Raw genomic sequence first — 23,177 nt, forward strand, 5'->3', positions numbered from 1 at the left:
TCTTTTGTTTGCTTTGTGAGAGTGGGAGTTTTGATGGAAAGGGGAATAAGAGTTTAGAGGGCCAACTCCCACTAATCATTTCCCTAGGGAGGGGTGGTAATTGGGAGGCAATTGTGCTCTTAATAAAAGAATAATACATCCATCGTGATTTGCTATATAATTTCCCTCTCAAAACCCCCACACCAAACAGGGCATATGAATTTCCCTCTTCAACTCCCTCTCTTATTTCCCTCCACAAACCAAACAATGGATTCGGAATAAAAGTCAATTTCCCATCTAAACTCTCTCTATCAACTCCCACCACTATTTCTCATGCCTCTCCCCTTTAATTGCCAAACGCACTTAGTCTTATAGATGCAAGAGATAGATCACGATGAAGATCAAAGGATCAACCACCTCAAATATAGAAGAAGTATACATATTGAAGGGCTTAGAAGACATGCAAAGCACATAACACATCAAAAGAGATCAAAGTCATCGAAACCAGGGGCAAAGATCGAGATGAATGGATTGATCTTATCTCATAATTTTAGATCCGCCCAAAATCCGAAATTGTGTTGTGCTGAGAATAAAGCACCCAATTTCTCCTATGACACTGCTCATTTCTCTCATGCCACCCAATTTCTCCTATGACACTGCTCATTTCTCTCATGCTACTGTTTATTTCTCCATGATACTATTCGTATCTTATGTGGTATACTTCACCTCTTAATTTAAAAAAATTCAGGTATTCTGCCTTCTCACCTAAAAACAACAATTTGGAGTTTCACCTCTATGCACATCTAGGACCCACATGCCAGTGCATGAAAGGAAAAAAACTATTGGATTCGATTCGTAAAATAAGCGAGCTTTGGGTTGGATTAAAGGCATATACGTAAGAGTTTTATTCATAGAAACGCCAATACAGCATGACACACAAAAATCCTAATTAATTACACTATTCCACGTGGTGTAAAAGAACAAAGACAGCAGCACGGGTGGTGGCTTGTGGTGGCACATAATCGGGTCTGATAAGCTTGACTGGTGCTGGTTTGTTATGAGAGAAAACACTGTTGGCTGGCTGATAAGCTCTGGCTGAACCCAACAAACGAACAGGCTGAATGTCAACGATGCGAAGGCATGCGGTGGCAGTGGCACTTGACCTCGTGTGACCTTGTCGACGAGGGCGTGGCAGGTCACGTAGAGGGATACTTGAAGAGGATGATAGAAGGTTGAAGGATATCGTAGCTAACAGGTGGACCCGTGTTGCAGTGGCATTGACATGTGGGCCCTATAGATGCTCAGCATCGAAGCCTCCAATGAAAACCATTTATGGCTTAGTAAATGGTTTTGGTAGATCAGGATTGAAATACCGGAATTTGTTGGTCCGTGAGTTAAGTAGACCAACATCCAAGTTCAGATTAGTTATATAGTCTTTTTTCAATCTTCTAGACTTTTTATTTTTTTTCTAGTTATATTATACGTTATCAATAAAACACTCTTGTTTCTAATAGAAAACGAAGCCAAACTATAAAAGAATAGTTTCCAAGAGCACACCACTAAACTGTAAATTTATTTGTACTGACTGTTTTTTTAGTCTACTGCTAGTAATGACGGTTTTTTTAACCTAGCTAGCGTCACTATAAATAATTTAATTTCTTTGATGTTTTCAAATGATGTTGGATGGAGAAATGATCTGAACAAAAGTTTTAGTATTCGAAAAGATCTACAACTTTGTAGTTGATAACCTTTTATTTAAAATCATTTAGGGCTCGAAAAATTGTGTTTTAAGATTAATAGTTTTAATTTTTTTTGAATTTCTCAAATGACCTCGGATGAGAAAATGATCAAAAGCAAGTTGCAGATCTCGACGAGATCTACAACTTTGTAGCTTTTTTTATTAATCTGGAGATCTACAACTTTGTAGCTTTTTTTATTAATCCGTTTAAGGCTTTCAAAATATGTTGGAGTGAATACTAAGGGAATATTTCTGCTATTAAGTCATAAGTGACTTTGGAGTGTAGTGGTAAGGGGTGTATGACGCGAGGTTTGAGGTGTTGAGTTGAATCTTAGGAACCGCATATGTTGTATTTCTCGCGAAAAAATATATATTTTTGCTATTTTTTGAGCCTGATCTGCAATTTCTGAGAAATCATTTACAATGTGGTTTTCTTAAGAAAATTGAGTGTAAATATTTATAGTGGCTGTTCTTAGATGGCATTAGTAAAGTTTGCTGATTTCACACGGGCGGGCGGTATTTTTTTTTTGGAGTTTGCTGATTTTACACTAGCGGCCAGCAAAAGCGCCGGTCCTGTCCGTTTTGCTGAAATTTAGCTGATGCCGATGCTGATTTCGTGTGAGAGAAAAATACTATTATTTCGTTAAAAAGTACCGCTGAAGAACGGGGACGAAAAGCATCTACAGTAAAACCGTTCTGTGTACTAGCGATAGGAGATCATCTTGGGGAGCTGCTGCTTGTATTTCCAGGTAAAGATCTCACTAACCCACACGGCCGCACCAAACATTAGGTGCCTAGTCCTCATGACCCACCTCACACACCAGCTGCTGATGTTACGACGTTTTGCTGAATCTTGAAGCATCGACCAATGCAAAGTCCAAACCAAAGTATTGCCATCCCAATGCACAACTGTTGGCAGGCACTGCACTCGAAAGGCCAAAAAGGTTAAAAAACAGAACACATCCTCGCTCAGAGTAGGGAGTGTGCAGTGTGCTCCTGAGCACGATGACGAGCCCCATGCACGCGCGGAAGGCCAAGCTCAAGACCCACCTCATCTCCGCCAAGGCGAAGCTCAAGCACAACGTCACCCCGCGCCGCGTCGCCCTCCTCGTTGCCGCCGCCACCTCCGCTTTCCTCCTCGTCTTCACCCTCCGCACCCTCCACTCCGCCGCGTTGCGCGGCGCCAGAGCAGGCGCCGCTGGCGCCACCGCTGCTCCTGCCGCCGCGTCCACGCCGCCCGCGGCCGTCGCCGACGCCCACCACGCTGATGACCAGCAGGAGCAGCAGCACCACCACCAACAACAAGAGTGCGCCAGCAAGGTGCCGGCGTCCGTCGCGGAGGCGCTGGTCCACTACGCGACGTCGAACGAGACGCCGCGGCAGACGGAGGTCGAGGCCGGGGCCGCTTCGCGCGTGCTGGCGCGGCGCGCGCCGTGCGGCCTCCTGGTGTTCGGGCTGGGACCCGACAGCGCGCTCTGGGCGGCGCTCAACCACGGCGGCCGCACGCTCTTCCTCGAGGCCGACGCCGACCGGATCGCCTCCGCCCGCGCCGCGCACCCGGCCGGCATCGACCTCCAGGCGCACACCGTCGCGTTCCAGCAAGAGGCCATGACGATGACGACGCCGTCCGACGGAGACCTCCTCCTGGTGGCCCTCCGCAACTCCTCCGACTGCGCCGCCGCCGCCTCCCCGGCGAAACCTCTCGCCCCAGACCACCTGGAGCAGTCACCGTGCGCGCTGGCGCCGCGCGGGCTGCCGGCAGCGTTCTACGAGGAGGAGTGGGACGTGATCGTGGTGAACGCGCCGGTGCCGGGCGCGATATACACCGCCGGGGTGGCGGCGAGGGCGCGGCGCCCGGGGACGGGGGAGACGGACGTGCTGGTCCACGGCGTGGATGGCACGGCCGAGGAGAGCCTCGCCAGGGTGTTCCTGTGCGAGGGGTACCTCAAGGAGGAAGCTGGCAGGCTCCGGCACTTCTCCATTCCGAGCCACAGGGACAAGGACGCCATGCCATTTTGCCCTTGAGATAGTCATTAATATGCTAATAATGATATACTCCTAATTGATATATGCTACTATTGCAGGAGTTAAGAGTCTTAGGGATCGAATAAGCATTCATAAATTTAATCTGAAGTTCAGAAATTTTTCGTTCTGGTGAAACAGCATTTCACGCTGTGACTGGTGTATGTGTGATTTCGTTTTCGTTTTTTTTTTCTCCTTATTTTGTCGGTGTTTGTTTATAATCCTTGGGGGAATGCGATCTGGAGTTATATATGAACTCCAGGATGACGAAATGGACATTCCATAAAAGCCCTTTTTGTGAACTCTATTGAGTTGTCATCGTTGCAGTGTTTCGATTCAGAGTATTTCCGTGAAATGAAAGGATTTGTGGCAAATATTAAGAAAAGAAGTGGGATTGGTGATAGAGGTAACTCTGCCTATTTGAACAAGCCAAGAACAAATTTTCACAAGAAATCATTTTCACCATATAAGCACCACATTTGACATCTACAACAAGCATCAACACATTAGCTCATTTTTCCAATCTACTTTTTCTCTTAGCACAAGAGTCAGATTTATATTTTGTTCTTCTTGCACACACAAATCTGAGAATACAGAGCCTAGCTCAGATGGTTAGGTTCCTTGTGGTGAAACCTACCTATCTGTGTTTAAGTCTTCGACTTGGCACGGGTACTCGTATTTTTCTAGATTTATTCCAGGATTTAACAACGTTCCCGTCGACAGCGAGACGCTAGTGGTGACTTCATCAGTCTCGAGATGTGCCAGTACGGTCTTTCGGAGGTGCTTAAAGGGGTATGATTTGCATACCTATGTTCATAGAAGGTGAGTGTACGTACGTGTACTCGTGCAATTTGCAAAAAAAAAAATCGAGAATACAGATAAATATATACGACAGGATCACAACAGCTTCTCGGATGTTGTAACTAACGATTGAAAAAGAATATAACTTCCAAGGGAAGAAACTGTCTGACATAATGAGACAATTAGTAAAGTCAGATATGCCGACAGCTTTTGTTTACTCTTAATATAAATGGTTTCATTGGAGAAATGCTGTAGAAAAAGTCTTGTGATCTCATAATAATGACTTCTCAACATTTTGTAGAACATGGAACTAGAAACCATTGCTTCTTCATTTGATTTGCTACCAGATCAGGGTTTGATTCATAGTATTTTTAAAAATGAAAAGATTTGTGGGAAATGGAAGCTCAATTTTGCAGCCAAAATGGTAGTTCCAAGTTTTGCTTCTTGTGACTTGTGGAGCCCAAAATCTTGCACAATTGCTTGGATAACGAACACGCTGTTCATATTGCAAGGTCAGAAAACCGGACCAATTTACAAACACCTGGAGTGTGGTAAAAGGAGCACTTGCCCTGTGACAGGCATAATAACTTATATTGCATTAAGTATATGACTGCTGCACCAGGATATTGATTCCTGGGAACCCAGAGAGTTGCAACAAATCGGTCTGTCCAGCAGAAGAGCGGCTGTCGAAGGCCTTTCTGTGCCAAATTTTCAAATGATCTAGAGCACCACACCATCGGCCTCTCCTACCAGGCTACCACTGATTCGGAGATTCAGGGAAGAAGGACGCTGCAGCAGAGGTCACAACAATAAGTGGGTGATGTTTCAGAAGTTGCTGGGCACAACCTGCAGTGCAACTCCATGCCAAATTGCCAATCCAGCTAAGGTGGTTGATCTCCTAAAATCACAGGATTGAATCAACGCAAAAGCAAATTAATCTTTTGATATGGTTTCGGAGCAGCATGAGTCGAAACATGGAAATACCAATGCCAGTACGGTCAACAGTTTATCCTCAGCAACCTGCTTCACAACTCTCTGCTCTTGTTGAGGCGCGCTTTGCGCACTGCTTCTTGGATATTCTTTTCATGCTCCTTGAGCATCCGCTCCATGTTTCCTTTTGCTGTAATCATTGAACCTGAGTGCTGATATATTCTGCTTTTGCCCTTGTACCTCTGATCAGGTAGAAGTATAGCAAACAAGTTGTTAATGGTAGACAAAGAAAAAACACCAAAAATACTCTGATGTAATGTCAAAGCAGCTATCTTGTTCCAGTAGAAAAATAAGTCAATATGTGCAATGTCCACGCAAACTCTATGGATCTCAGCTTATACAACAATTGCAGATTATTACATAAACAAGCACAATAGGTAGCATAGGATCCACATCATCGCAGAGCATTAAAACCTCTGTATCTACTGAATTCTGGAACTAACCAATCCCAAGAATTACAAAAAGGAAATTGTATAACCATGTCAACAGAGCAGAACAAAATACTTTGAGAAATAATAAGTGGAAAATATAATGATACCAACAACAATTCTTCCGTCGAGTACAACAGTATGTAAAATCAGTATTTAATAAGTACTGTACTTACCACAACTGAGCCCTTCGATCCCAGGTTGCTGTTCTGAGAACCAAGTACTTCATTCCTTGCATCAGCAGATTCAGGTCTAATCATAGCAACCTTTGTTTTCTCGCTTGTGAAAGGATTTCCATCTGTTTCGACAGATCGAAATCCACTGACACTCTCAGCTGCCTTTCTTTTCCTATTGAGACAAGAAGACAGTACATCAACACAACCAATAATTCTTCTCGATTGCAACCTCGCACACCCTGAAGCCAATAAGAAAATATTAGGAAAAATGGTACCTCATTGCTTCTTCCCTTCGAAGTCTAGCATCATACTCTTTACTTGGGGGATACTTTGGTAAGCTTGAGGGGCTGCAAGCAAGTGGTTTTTTCCTGAAAAACTACAGATTTTGGATCCATGCATTAGGTGCTGTACAAAATCTTCAAAAGGATGCCTTTGAATATCAGACAGCTGATCAATTTGTATGGACGCAGACTAGGTTTTGATAAACTACCTCTGAACTAGATAGAAAATCACAGAAAGAAACCACTGTAAATTTCCCCTGGAAGCAACCGAAACTTCCATATGAAGCAAGTATTTGCACTTCACATGATAACATATTTCGACTGGTAGTCAAGCACAGGGCAATTTCAGCTCAGTGACCAGGCACACTAGTTAGCATTAATTAATCTTTTAGGGGAAAAGTATTGACTAATTTCATTCATAGTAAGGGTTTTTACCCCTTTTTTTTCTTAATATAACGATACGCAGCTCTCCTGCGTGTTCGAGAAAAATATGATTTATCTTCATACTTTTGAACTAGTTCCTAATTGATGCATAAATAGAGTTTATTATTTCAGCAGTAATCATTAAAAACTCACGAAAACTATCTAACTTTCACTACAGTTAGGCATATATAGAAAGGAAAACATATTCTTTACTGGGAAAGGTAGCATCTGGTTCGAAATTGTCAACTGAGCCTCATTGGTGGTAGGAGGATAACTGTCCAAATACTAGTGTCCTTTAGAGCCCTATTTGTTGCTCTACTGCAATCAAGGCCATAACTTTAAGTGCTTTGGTATCATTAAATTTGAACTACTGAAATAACAAACAAGACTTCAGAAGCTGTTGCATGTCATATTCCAAACCAACAAAAAAGTCAACAGTGATGAGTAAAAGGTGTGTAGAACTTACATCACTTCGGAGAGCCTCAGCAGCTGTTCCACGAGCATCTGGTTGTAGTGCAAGCAAGTTATCTAGAAGAAGTAGAGCTGATTGTGGAAAATCTTTAAATGTCTCAGCAATGCACCCACTATACTGGCGGCTGGGCTTGAACATCCCTGTCTGTGGTACTTCCAGTTTACTCCAATAGTCACCAGAAGGTGATCCACAGAGCTTGAAAATTTTGTGAAGTTGCTCCACCTACCATAACATTGTTTGACGAAATCACAATACAGACTAAATGAGCATAAGGTAAAATTGTGTAACCAAAGATACTGGTATAGCCTATCCTGTATCATAAAAAATGTAACAGTTGCCTGTACCTCAGTTCTTCCAGGCAAGATTGGCCTGCCAGCAAGCAGTTCTGCAAAAATGCACCCTGTACTCCACAAATCCACAGAAGGGCCATACTTGGTGGCACCGAGAAGAAGTTCAGGTGGTCTGTACCACAATGTTGCAACACGGCTAGTCAGTGGTTGCTGATTGTCAGGATCAAATGAGGTTGCTAGACCAAAGTCTGCAATCTTCAGAACACCATCGTTATCAATCAAGAGGTTGGAACTCTTTAGGTCCCGATGCAGGACTCCATTGCTGTGGCAATGATCAAGGCCACTGAGTAATTGCTGAAATAAACATTTGACCTGGATTCATGTGAAAATATTTAAGTTCATGTCACCTTTACAAATGAACCAGGATAGTATGACAATCACCTGTGGCTCAGTAAACTTAAGGCCTGGAGTCGCAGCAAGACCAACAAGATCATGTTCCATGTACTCAAATACAAGATACAGGCTTTGTGAAACAGAAGATGTTATGATCCCTTGCAACTTGATGATGTTTGGATGATTGAGTTTCCGTAGAATAAGAATCTCTCTAGCCATAAAGCGCACGCTCTCAGGCTCCACATTGAGAAAACGCACCTTTTTGAGTGCGACAAACTTGCCAGTTTTAAGATCTCGGGCTTTGTAGACACTGCTATAAGTTCCTTGTCCAACCTGCAATTGAAAAGAAGTTAAATAGTTAAAACAGAAGGACAACAGAAAAGGTTAGTTCCAAGAAGTAATAACATTGAAAACTAGTACCAGATTAAGCAACTTGTATCACCATATTAACAATTTACCTTGTCTAATTTCTCAAATGAATCTGGTCGCCGAGGGAACCAACCCTGTACTGCCTCTGGTGCCACATTTTTGAGCCAATCTGGCCATCCAGGTTTCGCATGTTCATCTGATAATGGCCTAGCTACATGGGGGACACCCAATTCCAACTTATTCCCATATTTTCCTATTATGCCATTATGCCCACTGCTGATCCATATTTTCAGTCTATGGTGCATGCTTGGTTTCCTATGGTGGCCAACAGCTGGAACTAACGTCTCTTCATTGTCCAACTTGTAACTAGGAGCAAAACCATTTTCTTCTGGATGAGAAGTGAGCACTTCAGTATTTCCACCATTGGCAGTTGCTACAGTTGCAGAATCGTTACTAGTAGACGGTGTGAAGAACCATTGCCAACATGTGCATCCAGTGGTTTGGCTTCCTGAAGTTGTGTTATCATGTTTTTTAGAACACTTAGGACAAAGGTGGCTTAGAAGCACATTTATGCCCTTCCACTTGACTGAATGCATCGGATCTGTATTAACCTTTGCAGCTGATTCTTGGAGAATATCTTCATTACCACAGAAGTTAGTGCATGAAGCCAGGCACTCTTGATCCGAAAATAGCCTTGATGAAATTCTTATTCAAAGTTCCAAACTAGTAATTATGAATGAGGTCTTTATGCAATTCTAGAGTCCAGAATGATATTTACTTGTAATTTCAGCGGGGAAAAACCTAATTACAAGAAACTCCAATATTAAATTGTAATTCAGAGAACTGAATAAAATTTAGATGTACAGATGGAAAGTTAACAATGACTGATGTCTGTCTGCCACCCACAAATTGTACAGCTCTATCTCCACAACCCAGAATTCAAATAAAGATTCTTAGGAATTCAGGCAAGGATGGATAAAAAAATCTCACCTTCTATGGCCTGTGTCTGGAACAGACAATTCCTGTGATTCTACTATATTTGCTCAAAGGCATCATTGGGGCTACATAAAGGGGGAAATAATTTTCTTCACCATGATCAATACAATTGAAGTTCTTCACTGCAGCCAAAAACATGTAACACGAGGTGTAGAAAACCCAAAACAGGACCAATCGATATCCATAAGCATTAGACTGGAATCCCAAGCTAAAGAGGCAAGGAAGGGAAATGGGCTAATAGCAATAACAGAAAACTGCAATTTCCTAACAAGACAATTAGGATTTACCTCAGAACTTGATTCCTTGCTCTTCTTTTCCTTTCAAGAAAATATATTGGCAGCAAAAATTGAACAATGTTCCCCACCTTCCCCTTTCTCCATTCTAATCGTCAAATGGAGGAGAGAAAGGTGGGAAAAGTAATATGCAAAAAAGAAGTTGGATTAGAGTTAACTGCTCCATGATATGTTTTCTTGTTTCAAGATTTCTTTAGCTTTTCTCCCTTTTCTAGTCTAACAAAGAAAAGTACAGATAATTTCAAGAGGGAAAATAAATCACTATCTAAAAAAAGAGGGAAAATAAATTATCCGCACAGCACTCGGAGCAAGCAGGGAAAAATGAGAGAAGGTGAGGATTTCTCGAGAGCTAAATTTAGATTGTATCGTTATTTCTAGTTTTCTCTGTTCCTTTTATAGATACATAGATACAGTATATTAAGTCAACCAAACTATCATCAAGCATTCTAGGAGAAGACATTGGAATAAGAACGGGGGGGACTACATTACCCAAGCCGTGACCTCCACAGCATCGGCGTCGGATCTTGAGGTTACGAGCTCCATGGCGCTTCTTTAAGGACAAGCCTCCATGAATGAATACCCTCTGCTATGGCCGTCACTAATCCGCGACGGCGGCGATGATCTTCTTCACCGGACACCGGCAGTGCAGCCATTGGATGTTGCGGGTGCAACAGGCCACTTGACGGGGACGGTAATCCAAGCTGCAGCAGATCTTCCACGCCCTCCGGGGAGCACCGGCCTCCGGCGACAGCTCGTCTTCCCTGAGTGCGGTGGCTCATGGCTGCAGGCGGTGGCGACGCTTTGCATTTTGTTAGTTGCGGCCCAAGCCACGAGATAAAAAAGGGCCGAGCTGGCACCGGCGAACACCGGGCCGTGCTGAGCCACAACGTGAGGACGATGAACGGCCCAACATGGCAAATAAAATGAGCTAAACAGGGAAAGGATGGCAAACTTTTTTTTTTTTTTTTTGGAAAATCTTCATTCGGACTTAATAGAGTCAAGTTGCAGGGTAAAGGAAGGCGCGGAGCGAAAAAGCAACTGGCTAAAAAGAAATCCACTAAGCAAGATAGCTTCCATCTAGATAGCATTTTACTAGGCATTTTTACACTTCACTAGGAGGGTGAAGGAAAGTCGGATGAAAGTGATCCTAATGGAAGCGAAAGCACTCGTTCTTGCCAATGGAATACCTTCATCCCTTGTATTGAAATATGATTTATTGAATTCGGAGCGCAGCTACGGCCAAGGAAATACCCCGATTTAGTGGACTAGTTAATACTTTTTGACCTTAGCTCTTTATTTATTGTTCATTGAGCAGTTCAAATGCTTTGATTGCTTATCAGATAAGAGGTCAAAATATTCTTCATTCGTTTATTTTTTTAATGAAAAATTTCATTAAAATCCATTCTTTCTCATAACTTGAGAATATGTACAGCGCAGAACAGAAAAGAAGGCAGATTTGATGAGTTGTAGGGGCGGACCCACCCCAGCTACTGATTTCTTTCGGGAAGGTTCTATTAATCTTTATTTTACAATTTTAAAAGTTCTTAATAGGCCCCTTTGATATTTTGAATCTAAATACCTAAATACTAAGAAAATTCTCTGTTGACAGCAATCTATGCTTCACAGTAGTATATATTTTGTATATCGAAGTCCTAGATAGGAAAGTAGAGTAGGCACAGATCCTTCACAAAAGGCTAAATTTATATGAAAAAAAAAATGGATTGAACTTTCCAACGGACTCATTCCATAAGTAAACAATTGAATGGGATTCGCTTGGGCAACGAAATCAAGTGCGAGTCCCCTTTTCTTTTTTATTGAATTAACTAATTCATTTCCTTTTGACTTTTGGATTTTTGGATATTTTTTTTGATTTAACCTCAGACGGCGCCACCGCGCCAGCAAGAGAAGGAGCCCGCGCAGCGAGCAAGCGCCCCAGCAGCGTTGGACTTGGACCGAGTGCCCCAGCAGCGGGCTCACGTCGCACGCCACCTACCACTTCCCACACGTATCCTATGTGCAACACTGATCTATTTTTAAAACATCTAGATACAACACTTGCAACATACAAAACAAGACATATTAAACACCTGAAACATACGTCAAAAACACTTTAAAAACACTTGAAAACCATTGCAAACATACACGACATATAGATAAAACACTTGCAACATATATGTGAAACATACGCAACATTTAGATACACATACTTGCAACATACGTCTCAAATATTGAGAACAAACGCTTGCATCATACGTGTACAAACCATTGTAACATCTCGATCTACTTTTACAACATCCATCTGAAACACTTGCAACATATCCCTGAAACATCTAAAACACTTGAAACATACTCTTACAACATGTGCTTTCAGCATAACATCTCCTTGCTACTTGAGAGAATAGAGGCTCGTCGACGCGGAGCTCGGTGCCGTGGAGCGACGCGCGAGGGGGGGATGTCAGCAGGCGGGCGGATGCGGTGCCCAGGCGAGCGGCCCCAGCGCTAGATGAGAGGGCGGCGCGGTGGAATGGCGAGCGCTCGGTGAACTACAGTGGAGAGGGTGGAACACTACTACATATTGATTTATCACTATCGCCACTTTTACTGCCGTAGCGATAAAAGCGTCGGTGTGATACTTTCACCATCGGTTGGACCAATATGGATGCCTCCTAAGAATAGAAACCGGTAGTTGAAAACCATCAATGCGGCGGTGGTAGTGGGGTTGAATTCCAATGTCGTTTGGAACACCGAGCTGACTGGGATAGTCGTTATGGCCGTTAGCCCTACACGATTGTTTGGTGTACCGGTGGTAGTAAATTCAGCGTGAGTTATTTCCCCATTTCCTAACTACCCATAACACACTTGCATCATCATTACTTTTGTCTTCCCTGATGCTTATTGTCGGTGTTTCGGATCACCGGCTAGTAAATTTCTAGTTTACGAGTCTGGCCCAGATGGTGTGCTCAGAGGACACAAGAATTATACTGGTTCGGGCAGAACATCTCTACATTTAGTCTGCTGCTGCTCGTGTTACCGACACTATCTGTAGTAGGGGTTACAGATGGGCGAGAGAGGGAGCGGATCCCAGGTCTCTGGTGGAAGGATTGAAAAGTGCTAAGAGTTTGTTCAGCTGCCCAGCCATGTGCTCGTGCCTATCTCCTTGTCTTGTGTTGCGTTGTGTTCCTCTTTTTATAGAAGAAGGGGAAGATGTAGGTTACATCAGAAAAAGAGAAAAGAGAGAGGGAAAGAGGGAGAGAATCAAGGAGAAGAAGCCCTCTAGGACCGTTGCGTCCTTCTTCTCCTTCATGTGAGTCCCGCCGATGCTATAGATGGTGACAGGGACGGCTCTATGTTGGGCTCCTGTTCACCACTGGTGCCATGCCTTGACGTCATTAGCTGGTCGTGGCATTCCATCTTGTACCGATGGACGGTGTGGTGAACCGACGTGCCTATCAGCGGTCGTACGGGGATTAGGCAGCACAGCGCTCACACACCCATCACTGTTGGCGATGGAACCCCTAGGCGTGGCCTGTCGTGGTCATAGGTCATGTCAAGGCGTGTCTACGCCCCTTCTGGTGTTAGAGGCTTGACCTAGACCCACATGCTTGGACCCATAGTGGTTGGGGTGGTACGGACCCCGTGCCCTCAAGGTCGGGTGAGACGGCTCCTATACCCTCGGGGTCTGGCGAGGCAAAAACTATCCCTTCGGGGTCGGTCAAGACTGAAATACATCCTTGATTATCTAGGCGAGTTGTCGTCCGTGGTCCTTAGATCCCTTCTTTGGGTATCCCTAATACTAATACCTGACTGTAGCCCCCGAGCATGCGGAGGAGTAGGATACTCCTTTGTAGGCTTTTTTGGATGGAGGGACTTTGAGGGTTTCGATCATCTACTGCCTGTGGGATGCCTTGGTGGGTTACGATCCTTTTCTGTTGTGATCAGACTCCTTGGGAACAAGTAGCTGCGAGATTCCAGGCCTAGAAAAGATTTCTCTTGATTCTGATCCCTCCCAAGGATCCGATCGATCCGCCATCGTCATGCGACCGCGTATTCGGTCTCCTTATGAGTCCAACTTCCCTCAAGCCCTCGTGTGTAGCAGGGGTCCGGGCAAGGGGTCAGCTCATCTTATGATCGTCCTCTCTTAAGCATTTTTTATAAAATGGAGGGGCTGAGCCGTGCCATGTTTTCCTCGATGGACGAATCATGGTGCTCGGTGAGCTGTTAACAAGCTAGTCCGAGTGGGGCCCTGACTTCCTGTTCATGGGGGTCCAGTATGGGTTAGCTGGTGACCGACTCCAGATTCTTGGCAGTCAATCCATTGAAAGCTCTAGTTTAGTTTTGATGAATTGATAAAACCCTAAGTGCTAACCTAGTTTATCAAAAGTGATTATGAGATAGGTAGTATTAGTCTAGGTTGATGAGGACATCACTTCTTCATCACATACAAGCCAAGGAGAGGAGGAGGTCTAGGATGGGTGTCCAATTCATCTTTCTCATGGTGGAGGCCCAGTCCAACTGAAGTTGGAGCCCATCTCAGGTTCTAGGACCAGTCTACCTTAAACTGATCACTCAGGACGCATCCGGACTCCGTTTTCGACGATCGACATATGGTTGGAAAGATAATTTGATAAGGAATCTAATGCAAGTGGTCTCACATCAAAACCCTTTTAGAATCAATGAGAATCATTGAAACAAGTCAGCATCCAGAATCTGCCAGGGTGCTGTGACACCATATTTTGGTCCGTTCGACCATGTATCATGTTTGGGCCCTTTAGGGGGCGCGTCTAGGGGGTGATTCCCAAGACTCTATAAATAGCAGTCATCGCTCTCCTTAGGGTTTAGGGTTTTGTTTAGTTCTTAATTTCCTTGTGAAACAGACATCGTTTTGCTACAACTGTGCCGCTAAGGCTGCTTGCTATGAACCAGGGCCCCAGTTCTTGATCTTGTTCGCCTGTGGCGATTAGTCCTTTTGAATAAAGACTTGAACTCCTTGTTTTCATAAGCCTCATATTTATTTGCAATTTTAGATTGTGTTTATCCTGTTCTTGCTTGTGTTCTCGATTCGTTTGCAGGAAAGCCTTCTCGGTGAGGTCAATCACGTTTGCGTGGTTGATAACCAACGGAGCAGTGGTGTAATGGTTGCGAGGGTCCGAATCAGCCTTGGTTTGAAGCCTAGATCATGAATGTCGAGTCTCCACCAATCAACGCTATCATACCTATTGGAAGATCGGGCCTAGTCAACATCACAGGTGGTGAAGCAAATGAAGATCATGACATGATGATGGTGTTGCCATGGTGATGATCAAGTGCTTGGACTTGGAAAAGAAGTATAAGAAAAAAAGGCTCAAGGCAAAGGTATAAGTGGTAGGAGCTTTTTCATTTCGGTGATTAAGACACTTAGTGAGTGTGATCACATTTAGGTTCAATAGCCGTACTATTAAGAAAGGTGAAACTCGTATCAAAATGTAGTTATCAAAGTGCCACTAGATGCTCTAACTCATTGCATTTGCATTTAGGATCTAGTGGAGTGCTAACACCCTTGAAATTGTTTTTGTGAAAGTATGCTAACACATGTGCACAAGGTGATACACTTAGTGGTTGGCATATTTGAGCAAGGGTAAGAAACTTCACTGGCAGAGTGTTTGCCCATAGAGTGCGGACGGTATGACAGTGCCACCGATGCCCCATACAGAAAAGACAAGATTTCACAGAGTGCACCGAACGCTGGGCCACTTCATGAATGGACGCTGATGGGGTGCGTCCGGTCCTACTGATGTGGTAGCACATAGAGGAGACAGTGAGTGACCGGACGCTGGGTGAGTCTGGTCGAGTATGACCAGACACGTCTGGTCGTGAGTGGAGGCTTACTGGAAGTGACCGGACGCTAGGGTCCTGCATCCAGTCGTGGCACTGTGCTGCGTCTGGTCATCACTTGACCATTGGGATCAGGCGCTCAGTATTTGAAGAGAGGGATGATGTGGTAGCCATTCATTGACCGAATGCTGACAGGGTGCGTCTGGTCGATCTGACCGGGGCGTCTGGTCACCCGAGCAGGCCTAGTGAAGGGGTACAACGACTCTATTTTGTGGGGGCTTCTATTTAAGCCCTATTGCTGGCTCTAGCTCACTCTCTTGGCCATTTGCATTGACATAGCAACCTTGTGAGCTTAGCCAAAGCCCTCCCACTCATCTCCATCATAGGTTCATTATCTTTATGAGATTGGGAGAGAATCTAAGTGCATTGCTTGAGTGTTTGCATCTAGAGGCACTTGGAGCAGCAAGGATCGTCGAGCGGAGGTTGGTGATTGTCTTCGGCTCTGATCGTGGTGGTTGTGAGGGGTTCTTGACCTTTCCCTGGTAGAGAGCCAAAGGTACTCTAGTGAATTGCTCATGGCTTGTGTGATCCTCATCTTGTGTTGGTTGTGCGACACCCTATTGAGGGTTTGGCGTGTGATGCTAATTAGTGCGTGAACCTCCAAGTGAGTGCATCGCCACAACTAGGACTAGCTTGCCGGTAAGCAAGTGAACCTCAGTAAAAAATCATTGTGTCATCATTTAATTCTAAGGTGATTGGTCTTCTTTGGTTTCATTCTTGTGATTGATTGGTTCGTTCCTCGACATGGCGGTATAACCATCTTACTCTCTCTTTACATTACCGCAAACTAGTTGTCAAGCTTTTTAGTGTAGCTAGTCATGAGAGCTTGTTAGTTTGGTTAGTGTGGCTCTTTAGTTAGCCTTTAAGAGCACACTAACTTAGTGTAGCAACATAGCCATTGTGTGGATAGAGACTATATAAACTACAATTGCGGTAGGTGGCTTGCATTTTTAGTAGGCTAGAGCAACACTCGCTTCGCCTCATATTTGTCTAACTGGTTTGCTAAGTGTTGTTGTAATAAATTTTATAGGCTATTCACTCCCCCTCTAGCCATTAGGACCTTTCATCCATATAGTTATTGGGTCCATTCGACCAGTCCCAAAGGCTCGCTGCCTTTCTTTAAGGAAAAAACCATGGATTGTGAACCGACCAAGACTCAAACATGGGTTGAGATGCCTATGGCACTCATGTGCCTAGGTACTAGTTGCTAGTGGGCCCATCCCTTTCTACCCCTCAGTCTAAAGGAGCCCTAGAGCAGTTGGGAACCCGTTGGTGGGCCAACCTTCGAACTCCTGGGCCTGAATGGGCCGTGGGAGAGTTTTAAGATTCGTATCCCTCCTTACCCATGGTAGTTCTCGGCCCATTGAATGGGGGTGAACCATCATCTAGTGCGTCCTTCAAGGGAGCGGCTAGAGGTGGCATGCGCACATTTCTCGGAGAGGCGATGTGGCGAGGCACAACGGGCGTGTAGATCTAAGTGGATGGTTCGCCTCTCGCTCCACCTTCCCTTATAAATAGCGGCCTTTCCCTTCATCTTTTGATACGCCTAACCGCAGCCTTGCCTTCTTCGCTTCTCTACCGCCAACATTTGGATCTATTGCCTTCACTCTTCCTCCACCAACGTAGCTCTTGTTCTTCTGCCCTTGCCTCCCATGGAGTCATGGTATCGCTCCGATGTCAGCTACGCGCGCATAGAGGGCCTCGTCAAGCGTGATCTTCTCTATGGGAGGACCGATGCGGCGGAGTGGCTCGTGCCTAGTCATGAATAGGTGTTGGCACCGCCTGATGGCTACATTGTGTCCTTTATGCCCTTCCATGAGCACGAACTCGCGATTCCTCCCCATTCGTTCTTCCAAGAACTATTGCACCACTACCAGATTGAGCTGCAGCATCTAAACCCCAACAAGATCCATCACATTGCAGCCTTCATTGTGCAGTGCGAAGGGTACCTAGGGATCAAGCCCCACTTCAAACTATGGAGGTACTTCTTCTCTATTTCCCTGCTTAAGGAGAGGGATAGAGCTAGGGACCTGCCAGTCGTTGACGATCGTCGCTGCCACTATCAGAACTTCAATCTAGCGACGATGAGCTAAGGCTTTGCGCCTGGCTACTCCGACGCTGAGCTGGAGGACATCAAGAAGGAGGTGGCTCCTCTAGCATAGGACTTATCTACCAAGATAGAGGATGAGATCATCCCCCCCAAAAAATTAGTTAGTTAGATAAACAAATTGGTGGTCTTGTAATAAATGAACAAGTTTTAGTTCTTTTTTGTTATAAAAAGGTTACTGCATTCTGATCCTTTTTTGTTGTTAAGTCTACAAAGCTTAAGGCATGGGCGAAAGAACCCTGATCATGCTGGTGAGTAAGAACTCCATAGCCACTAGGGCATAGGTTCCTTGTAGTCCAACCAACTTTCCTCAGTGTTCATTTCCACAGCTCTCGCTTTTAGATCTTAACGTGAGAAGGGGTCAGGCACAACGATTGTTTCTGAATAGGTATGCTCTTATCAGCCCCCGAGTGAGGCTCGACCCCATGCCATTGCTGGGGTCGGGTGTCACTAAGGATCGAGGACAAGATAGCAAAAAAGAAAGCATTTTTGTATTTTAGAAACACCATTCTGAGTTTTCATGGGTACATGAATATGTTAAGGGTGAAAACGACATAGCTGCTCGATGTTCCATGCATTGATGAAGACCTTGCCGTCGATGGTCTTGAGCTTGTAGGTGCCGGATCGGAGCACTTCTGCGGTGACGTATGGTCCCTCCCATGGTGGAGAGAGCTTGTGATAGTTTTTATTGCTCCAGACAAGGTGGAGTACCAAGTCCACAACGTTGAAGGCCCGACCCCACACCCAACGGCTGTGGTACCGATGCAACGCATGTTGGTACTTAGCCGAGCAGAGGAGGGCAACGTCGTGCGCCTTGTTGAGCTGATCCATGGCATCCTCGAGGAATGTCTTGGCTCCCTACCCGTCGTACGCTCTGACCCTCGGTGCTCCATAGTCGATGTCGATCAGGAGGATAGCCTCAAAACCTAGACCATGAAGAAGGGTGTGTAGCCGGTGGCCTGGCTAGGGGGTCGTCCTCAGGGTCCAGAGCATCGTGGGGAGCTCCATGACCCATCATCCGCCAAACTTGTTCAACCGGTTGAAGATCCTAGGCTTGAGGCCTTGTAGGACCATGCCGTTCGCACCCTCGACCTACCCGTTCGTGCGAGGGTGGGCCATGACAGCCCAATTGACGTGGATGTGGTATTTATCATAGAATCAGAGGAACTTTTCCTAGTGAACTGCGTGCTTTTGTTCGTGATAATGGAGTTTGGGACTCTAAAACGATGGACAATGCCAAGGAAGAACAACACAGCTTGCTCGAACTTGATCACGGAGATCGACCGAGCCTCTATCCACTTTGTAAACTTGTCTACTATGACAAGCAAGTGTGTATAGCCCCCGGGCGTTCTCTTGAGAGGTCCGACCATATCAAACCCCCAGACCACAAATGACCATGTGATGGGGATCGTTTGGAGCGTTTGGGCCGACAAGTGGGTCAGTCGAGCGTAGTATTGACACCCTTCGTAGGTGCGCACAATCTGTTCAGCGTCAGCTACTATGGTCGGCCAGTAGAAGCCTTGTTGGAATGCATTTTTGACCAGGGTCCTAGGTGTAGCATGGTGCCCGCAGACCCCACCGTAGATATCTCTTAGCAATTGCTTTCCTTGTTCGATGGGGATGTAGCGCTGTAGGATCCTATAGGATCTCTGGTACGCCTAGAGGGGGTGAATGGGCCTATAAAAATTCAACTTAAACTGAAGTCAAATTCACCCATGGCACTACCGCTCTGTGAGCATGGCACAGCCGCACAGCAGCACTACCGCACTAAACAGTGACACTACCGCACCTGTAGGAGAGATTAGTTCACAGTTCAAAATCTACCAAATAAAATTTAGATTGGGTAAATTTCTTAGCTTCCTACAGGGTAGTAGATCACAAATCGACAGCTGAAGGTGGTGGGAACACCACACACAAGTAGATCAGCCTCAAATCCTAGAAATCACCTCAACAACAACAAGAACACAAGTGTAGCAACACAAGCACAAGATGACACAAGGATTTATCCCATGGTTCAGCTCACCACCAAGGCTTGCCTAAGTCCACGTTGTTGAGGTATACCACCTAAACTTAGGGCTTTACTACCCTACCTTATTCTCAAGTAAAGAGAGTGAACTCTTGAGAAGAGGGGTGATTTTAATCGCTGCAAGAGGTGGTTACAAGCCTCCCAGGGCTGCCACACAAGTTGGCAAGCTCCACGGGTGACGCTCTAGCCGACTAGGAGCCAAGCTCCAAGAGTAACAAACACAACCGCCAGCTAAAACATGAACCAAGTGCTCTTTTGAGTTTAGGAATCAATGGAGCTGCTCTCAAATCAAGTTGGACCCTTTTTTCCTCAAGGATTGATAGGGAAATCAATGGATTTTCTTGGGGGCTAGAGGTCAACAATGGAGTGTGAGAGAGAGAGAGCTCCTGCTCTATTTTGGGCATGCTCAAGAGAGGAAGAAGAGAGCTAGTTACCGTTGGGGAGGAAGGGGAAAGATATATATATCCCCTAGCCCCCAACAGTCACTTAAATCATAGATAGCCATTGGGGAGGAAAGGAAAAGGTATATATACCCCTAGCCCACACGGACACCACACCCAAGGGGTCAGGTGAGACAAAGCCCATGACCTCAAGGTCAGGCGAGACAGACCCCATGGCCTCGAGGTTGGGCGAGATGAAGCCCGTGACCAAAGGGTCAGGCGAGACAGAGCTCGCACCACGCAAGACAACAAGGGTAATAGTGAAGTGTAGATTGTCTTGGCTGTGAATCTGAGGATGCATGTGGTTGTTTGAGCACTTGGTAGCACATATTAGCTTAAGCATTGTGCCCCCTTTATAGTACAGCTTTTCCTATACTCAAATTTAATATATAAAATAATTTAAACCTCCTTTGAGTTTGAATCCATCTACATTTATAATTGGGGGCTCCTCCATTTCGTGTAGCATCCTCGAATATAAATTCCCTACTTGTCATCTCGATAAATCTCATTAGTTCTCCAATTACATGGTCATTATCACCAAAACCCACAATTAAGGCTTGATTACATTTTCAATCTCCCCCTTTTTGGTGATTGATGACAACCCAATTAGAGCTTACAAAAGATATGAAATAAATACTGAGACTTTTCCAGCGATGGGTGTACAACCTCCCCCTAAGTATGTGAATAGAGAATTGAATTCTCAAATTTGGCATAAGAAGCCAAGATTCACATTTTAGTGAAAGTGATGGGGCTCCCCCTACATCCATGCTCTTGTGGGGTGCTGTATACTTTGTTAGGTATGTAAAACATGATGCAAATGACAGTTTATGCACAACACGGTTTGCTGTTGCAGCTGGGTATGGCACTGTCGCACTTACTGTAACAGCACAGATCAGAACAGACACCACACAACATGTGATACATATAAACATATACATTCTAGCACAATTGTATCACAAGCGATAGCATAGATTAATATATGTCCATATCCCACACAAAGAGTCAAATAGTAGCATTATTTCAGAATTTAGAGTTTTTAATGGACATGAACAAGACTCTAGCTGCAACAACCTCCATGGCGTCGAGAAAGTTGTTGACCCCTCTAATTCAAAAAAATTGTTGACCCCTCTAATTTTCTCCTCCTTTGGCATAAAGCACCAAAAAAAGAAGAAAAGAAGAAAGATCAACACCTACTCGTCATCTCCCTAGATGTCCGTCCAATCAATATCATCATCTCCTGTAGCCCTAGCACCTCCTACATCAGTCTCAGCACCACCATCATCGTCATCGGAGTCAATACATGCATGGCCCTGATGGTGAGTAGTGGCGGTGTAGCGAGTGGAACGAGTGGAACACCTCGGCTCCTATCTTTGATGGTATCCCTCTAGGGTCTCATCCCAATCTGCTGCTCATCCCTGCTCCTCCTCCTCATCATCTAAATCTATGTTAGAGAGACTCAAAAGGTCATACTATGGAGGAGGTGGAATAGGAGGAAGTGGTGGAAGGTCCTATCCATGCTGCTGACGCTGCTCAAGCTGTGTCTCATATGCTCTATCAGCTACATAGGTGCACTTGCCAAAGATTACCTTCAACCACTTGCCAAACTTCTTCATCTTGCCTCCTCTGTGAGACCTAGAGCGAGAAGATTCAGGGATGTGTACATGAGCATGAGAGCTCCCTACTCCCTGAGTAGCTGTAGCTAGCTGGTTCTTCTCAATTTTGTAGACGGTGTGCATCCCATCCTTTGGAAAATAAAATTCAATGACCCTCTCAATCATGAACATGAGGTTAGGGCATAGGGCAACCCCCTCCTCCCATCCTCCACTGCAAATCTCAACATAGTCCATATGAATCTAGGGACATTGAACCTATCCCCACCTAGAGCAAATCTAGCCAACACATTTCTCACATAGCTATTAATATCTAAGGCTGCTTCATCCTTTGGGTTGATGGTGTTCCTGAAGAGGTTGTTGAGTATGTAATAGAAGCTATGTAGACCACTCCTCTTGCCATCTGCAATCTTTTTATCTCTCCACATGTATCTGATGTCACAGGTCTCAGCTCGAGGCTCATCATGAATGTAAGTGTAACCTCTGTGCTCCTCCCTAAAGCCAAGAATCCGGCTAAAAGTGACAAAATCGACTCAGTAGTGCCGACCATTAGTCATCTAGTGAATCTCATCAGAGGTCTGGTCATAGAAGTATGTGGTATGAAACTATACAAGAACCTCCTCATTCTAGTTATACTGAAAACCCATGATGTCTGAAAGCTAGAACCTATCACAAATTTTGATTATTTTGTCAAACTTAGGCTCCTCCTCTAGCATCTCATCCTAATCGATATACTACATCTTGATGATCTTGGTTTTCTTGGATGCAAGAATGGTAGTGGCATAAAAGTTAGAATGAAACTCATTCTAGAATCTGTAATCAATGCCCAAATCCTTATGCACTGCATAGGGATTGATCCCCCTTGCCTCTTCGACCAGCTTCCAACTCTTGGAATAGTTGACAACTATATGCTGGCGGGAGTCATCTGGAGGTCTCATGATGATCTCACCCTCAAAATCTCTCATGTATCTGCCATCAAACTTAGAGAGATGTTGTGGGGTGTCAAGAATGGCATCACTGGTATGACCTATCATCTCTAGCCTCTCCTCATCTTCAATGTATTGCTCGTGCCTCCCCCTGTCACCAAGTCCCCTTGGAGCTGCACTACTGCTTGCTACTGTTGAACTCCCTCGACCATGGTGAGGTGGATCCTTATCTCTTTGCTCATTCATCTTCCTTTTCCCCTTCGGTCATTATCTCCGTGCTCCATCTTCTCAAATGAGGATAGGAGAGGAGACAGAAGAAACTGCTCGAGCTAGGGGTAGTAGCAGCCGTTAGCGACATTGAGGGAGGGCTGGCAGCTGCCACAACACTACTAGAGATCGGCAATGTGCGACCAAGCGATGGCGACGGCGTGGGCGCGAGAGGAGAGAGAGGCATAGGTGTCGGCATTGGGAAGAAGAGAGAGGGAAAGAAATTACTATAGACCTAAGGATAAGAGGAAGAATAAATGAGCCCCACAGTAAAACTGT

General features: G+C 45.0%; 1 protein-coding gene and 1 pseudogene across 1 annotated transcript; one reads left to right on the top strand and one right to left on the bottom strand.

Moving 5' to 3' along the window:
- The first annotated feature begins 2,643 nt into the window (after positions 1-2,643).
- On the top strand, positions 2,644-4,022 carry LOC136484866 (glucuronoxylan 4-O-methyltransferase 2-like). The gene has a single exon (XM_066481832.1). The coding sequence runs from the start codon at positions 2,723-2,725 to the stop codon at positions 3,740-3,742; it is 1,020 nt and encodes a 339-aa protein (XP_066337929.1). The 5' UTR covers positions 2,644-2,722; the 3' UTR covers positions 3,743-4,022.
- A 757-nt stretch (positions 4,023-4,779) lies between these two features.
- LOC136486726 (probable serine/threonine-protein kinase At1g54610) lies at positions 4,780-10,598 on the bottom strand (annotated as a pseudogene).
- Between the last annotated feature and the right edge of the window lie 12,579 nt (positions 10,599-23,177).

Source organism: Miscanthus floridulus, chromosome 10, assembly GCF_019320115.1.
Source record: "Miscanthus floridulus cultivar M001 chromosome 10, ASM1932011v1, whole genome shotgun sequence".
In the NCBI taxonomy this organism is placed as follows: domain Eukaryota; kingdom Viridiplantae; phylum Streptophyta; class Magnoliopsida; order Poales; family Poaceae; genus Miscanthus; species Miscanthus floridulus.

Excerpts from the sequence above, each read along its gene's own strand:
- LOC136484866 (XM_066481832.1), top strand. The coding sequence starts at position 2,723 with ATGACGAGCCCCATGCACGCGCGGAAGGCCAAGCTCAAGACCCACCTC.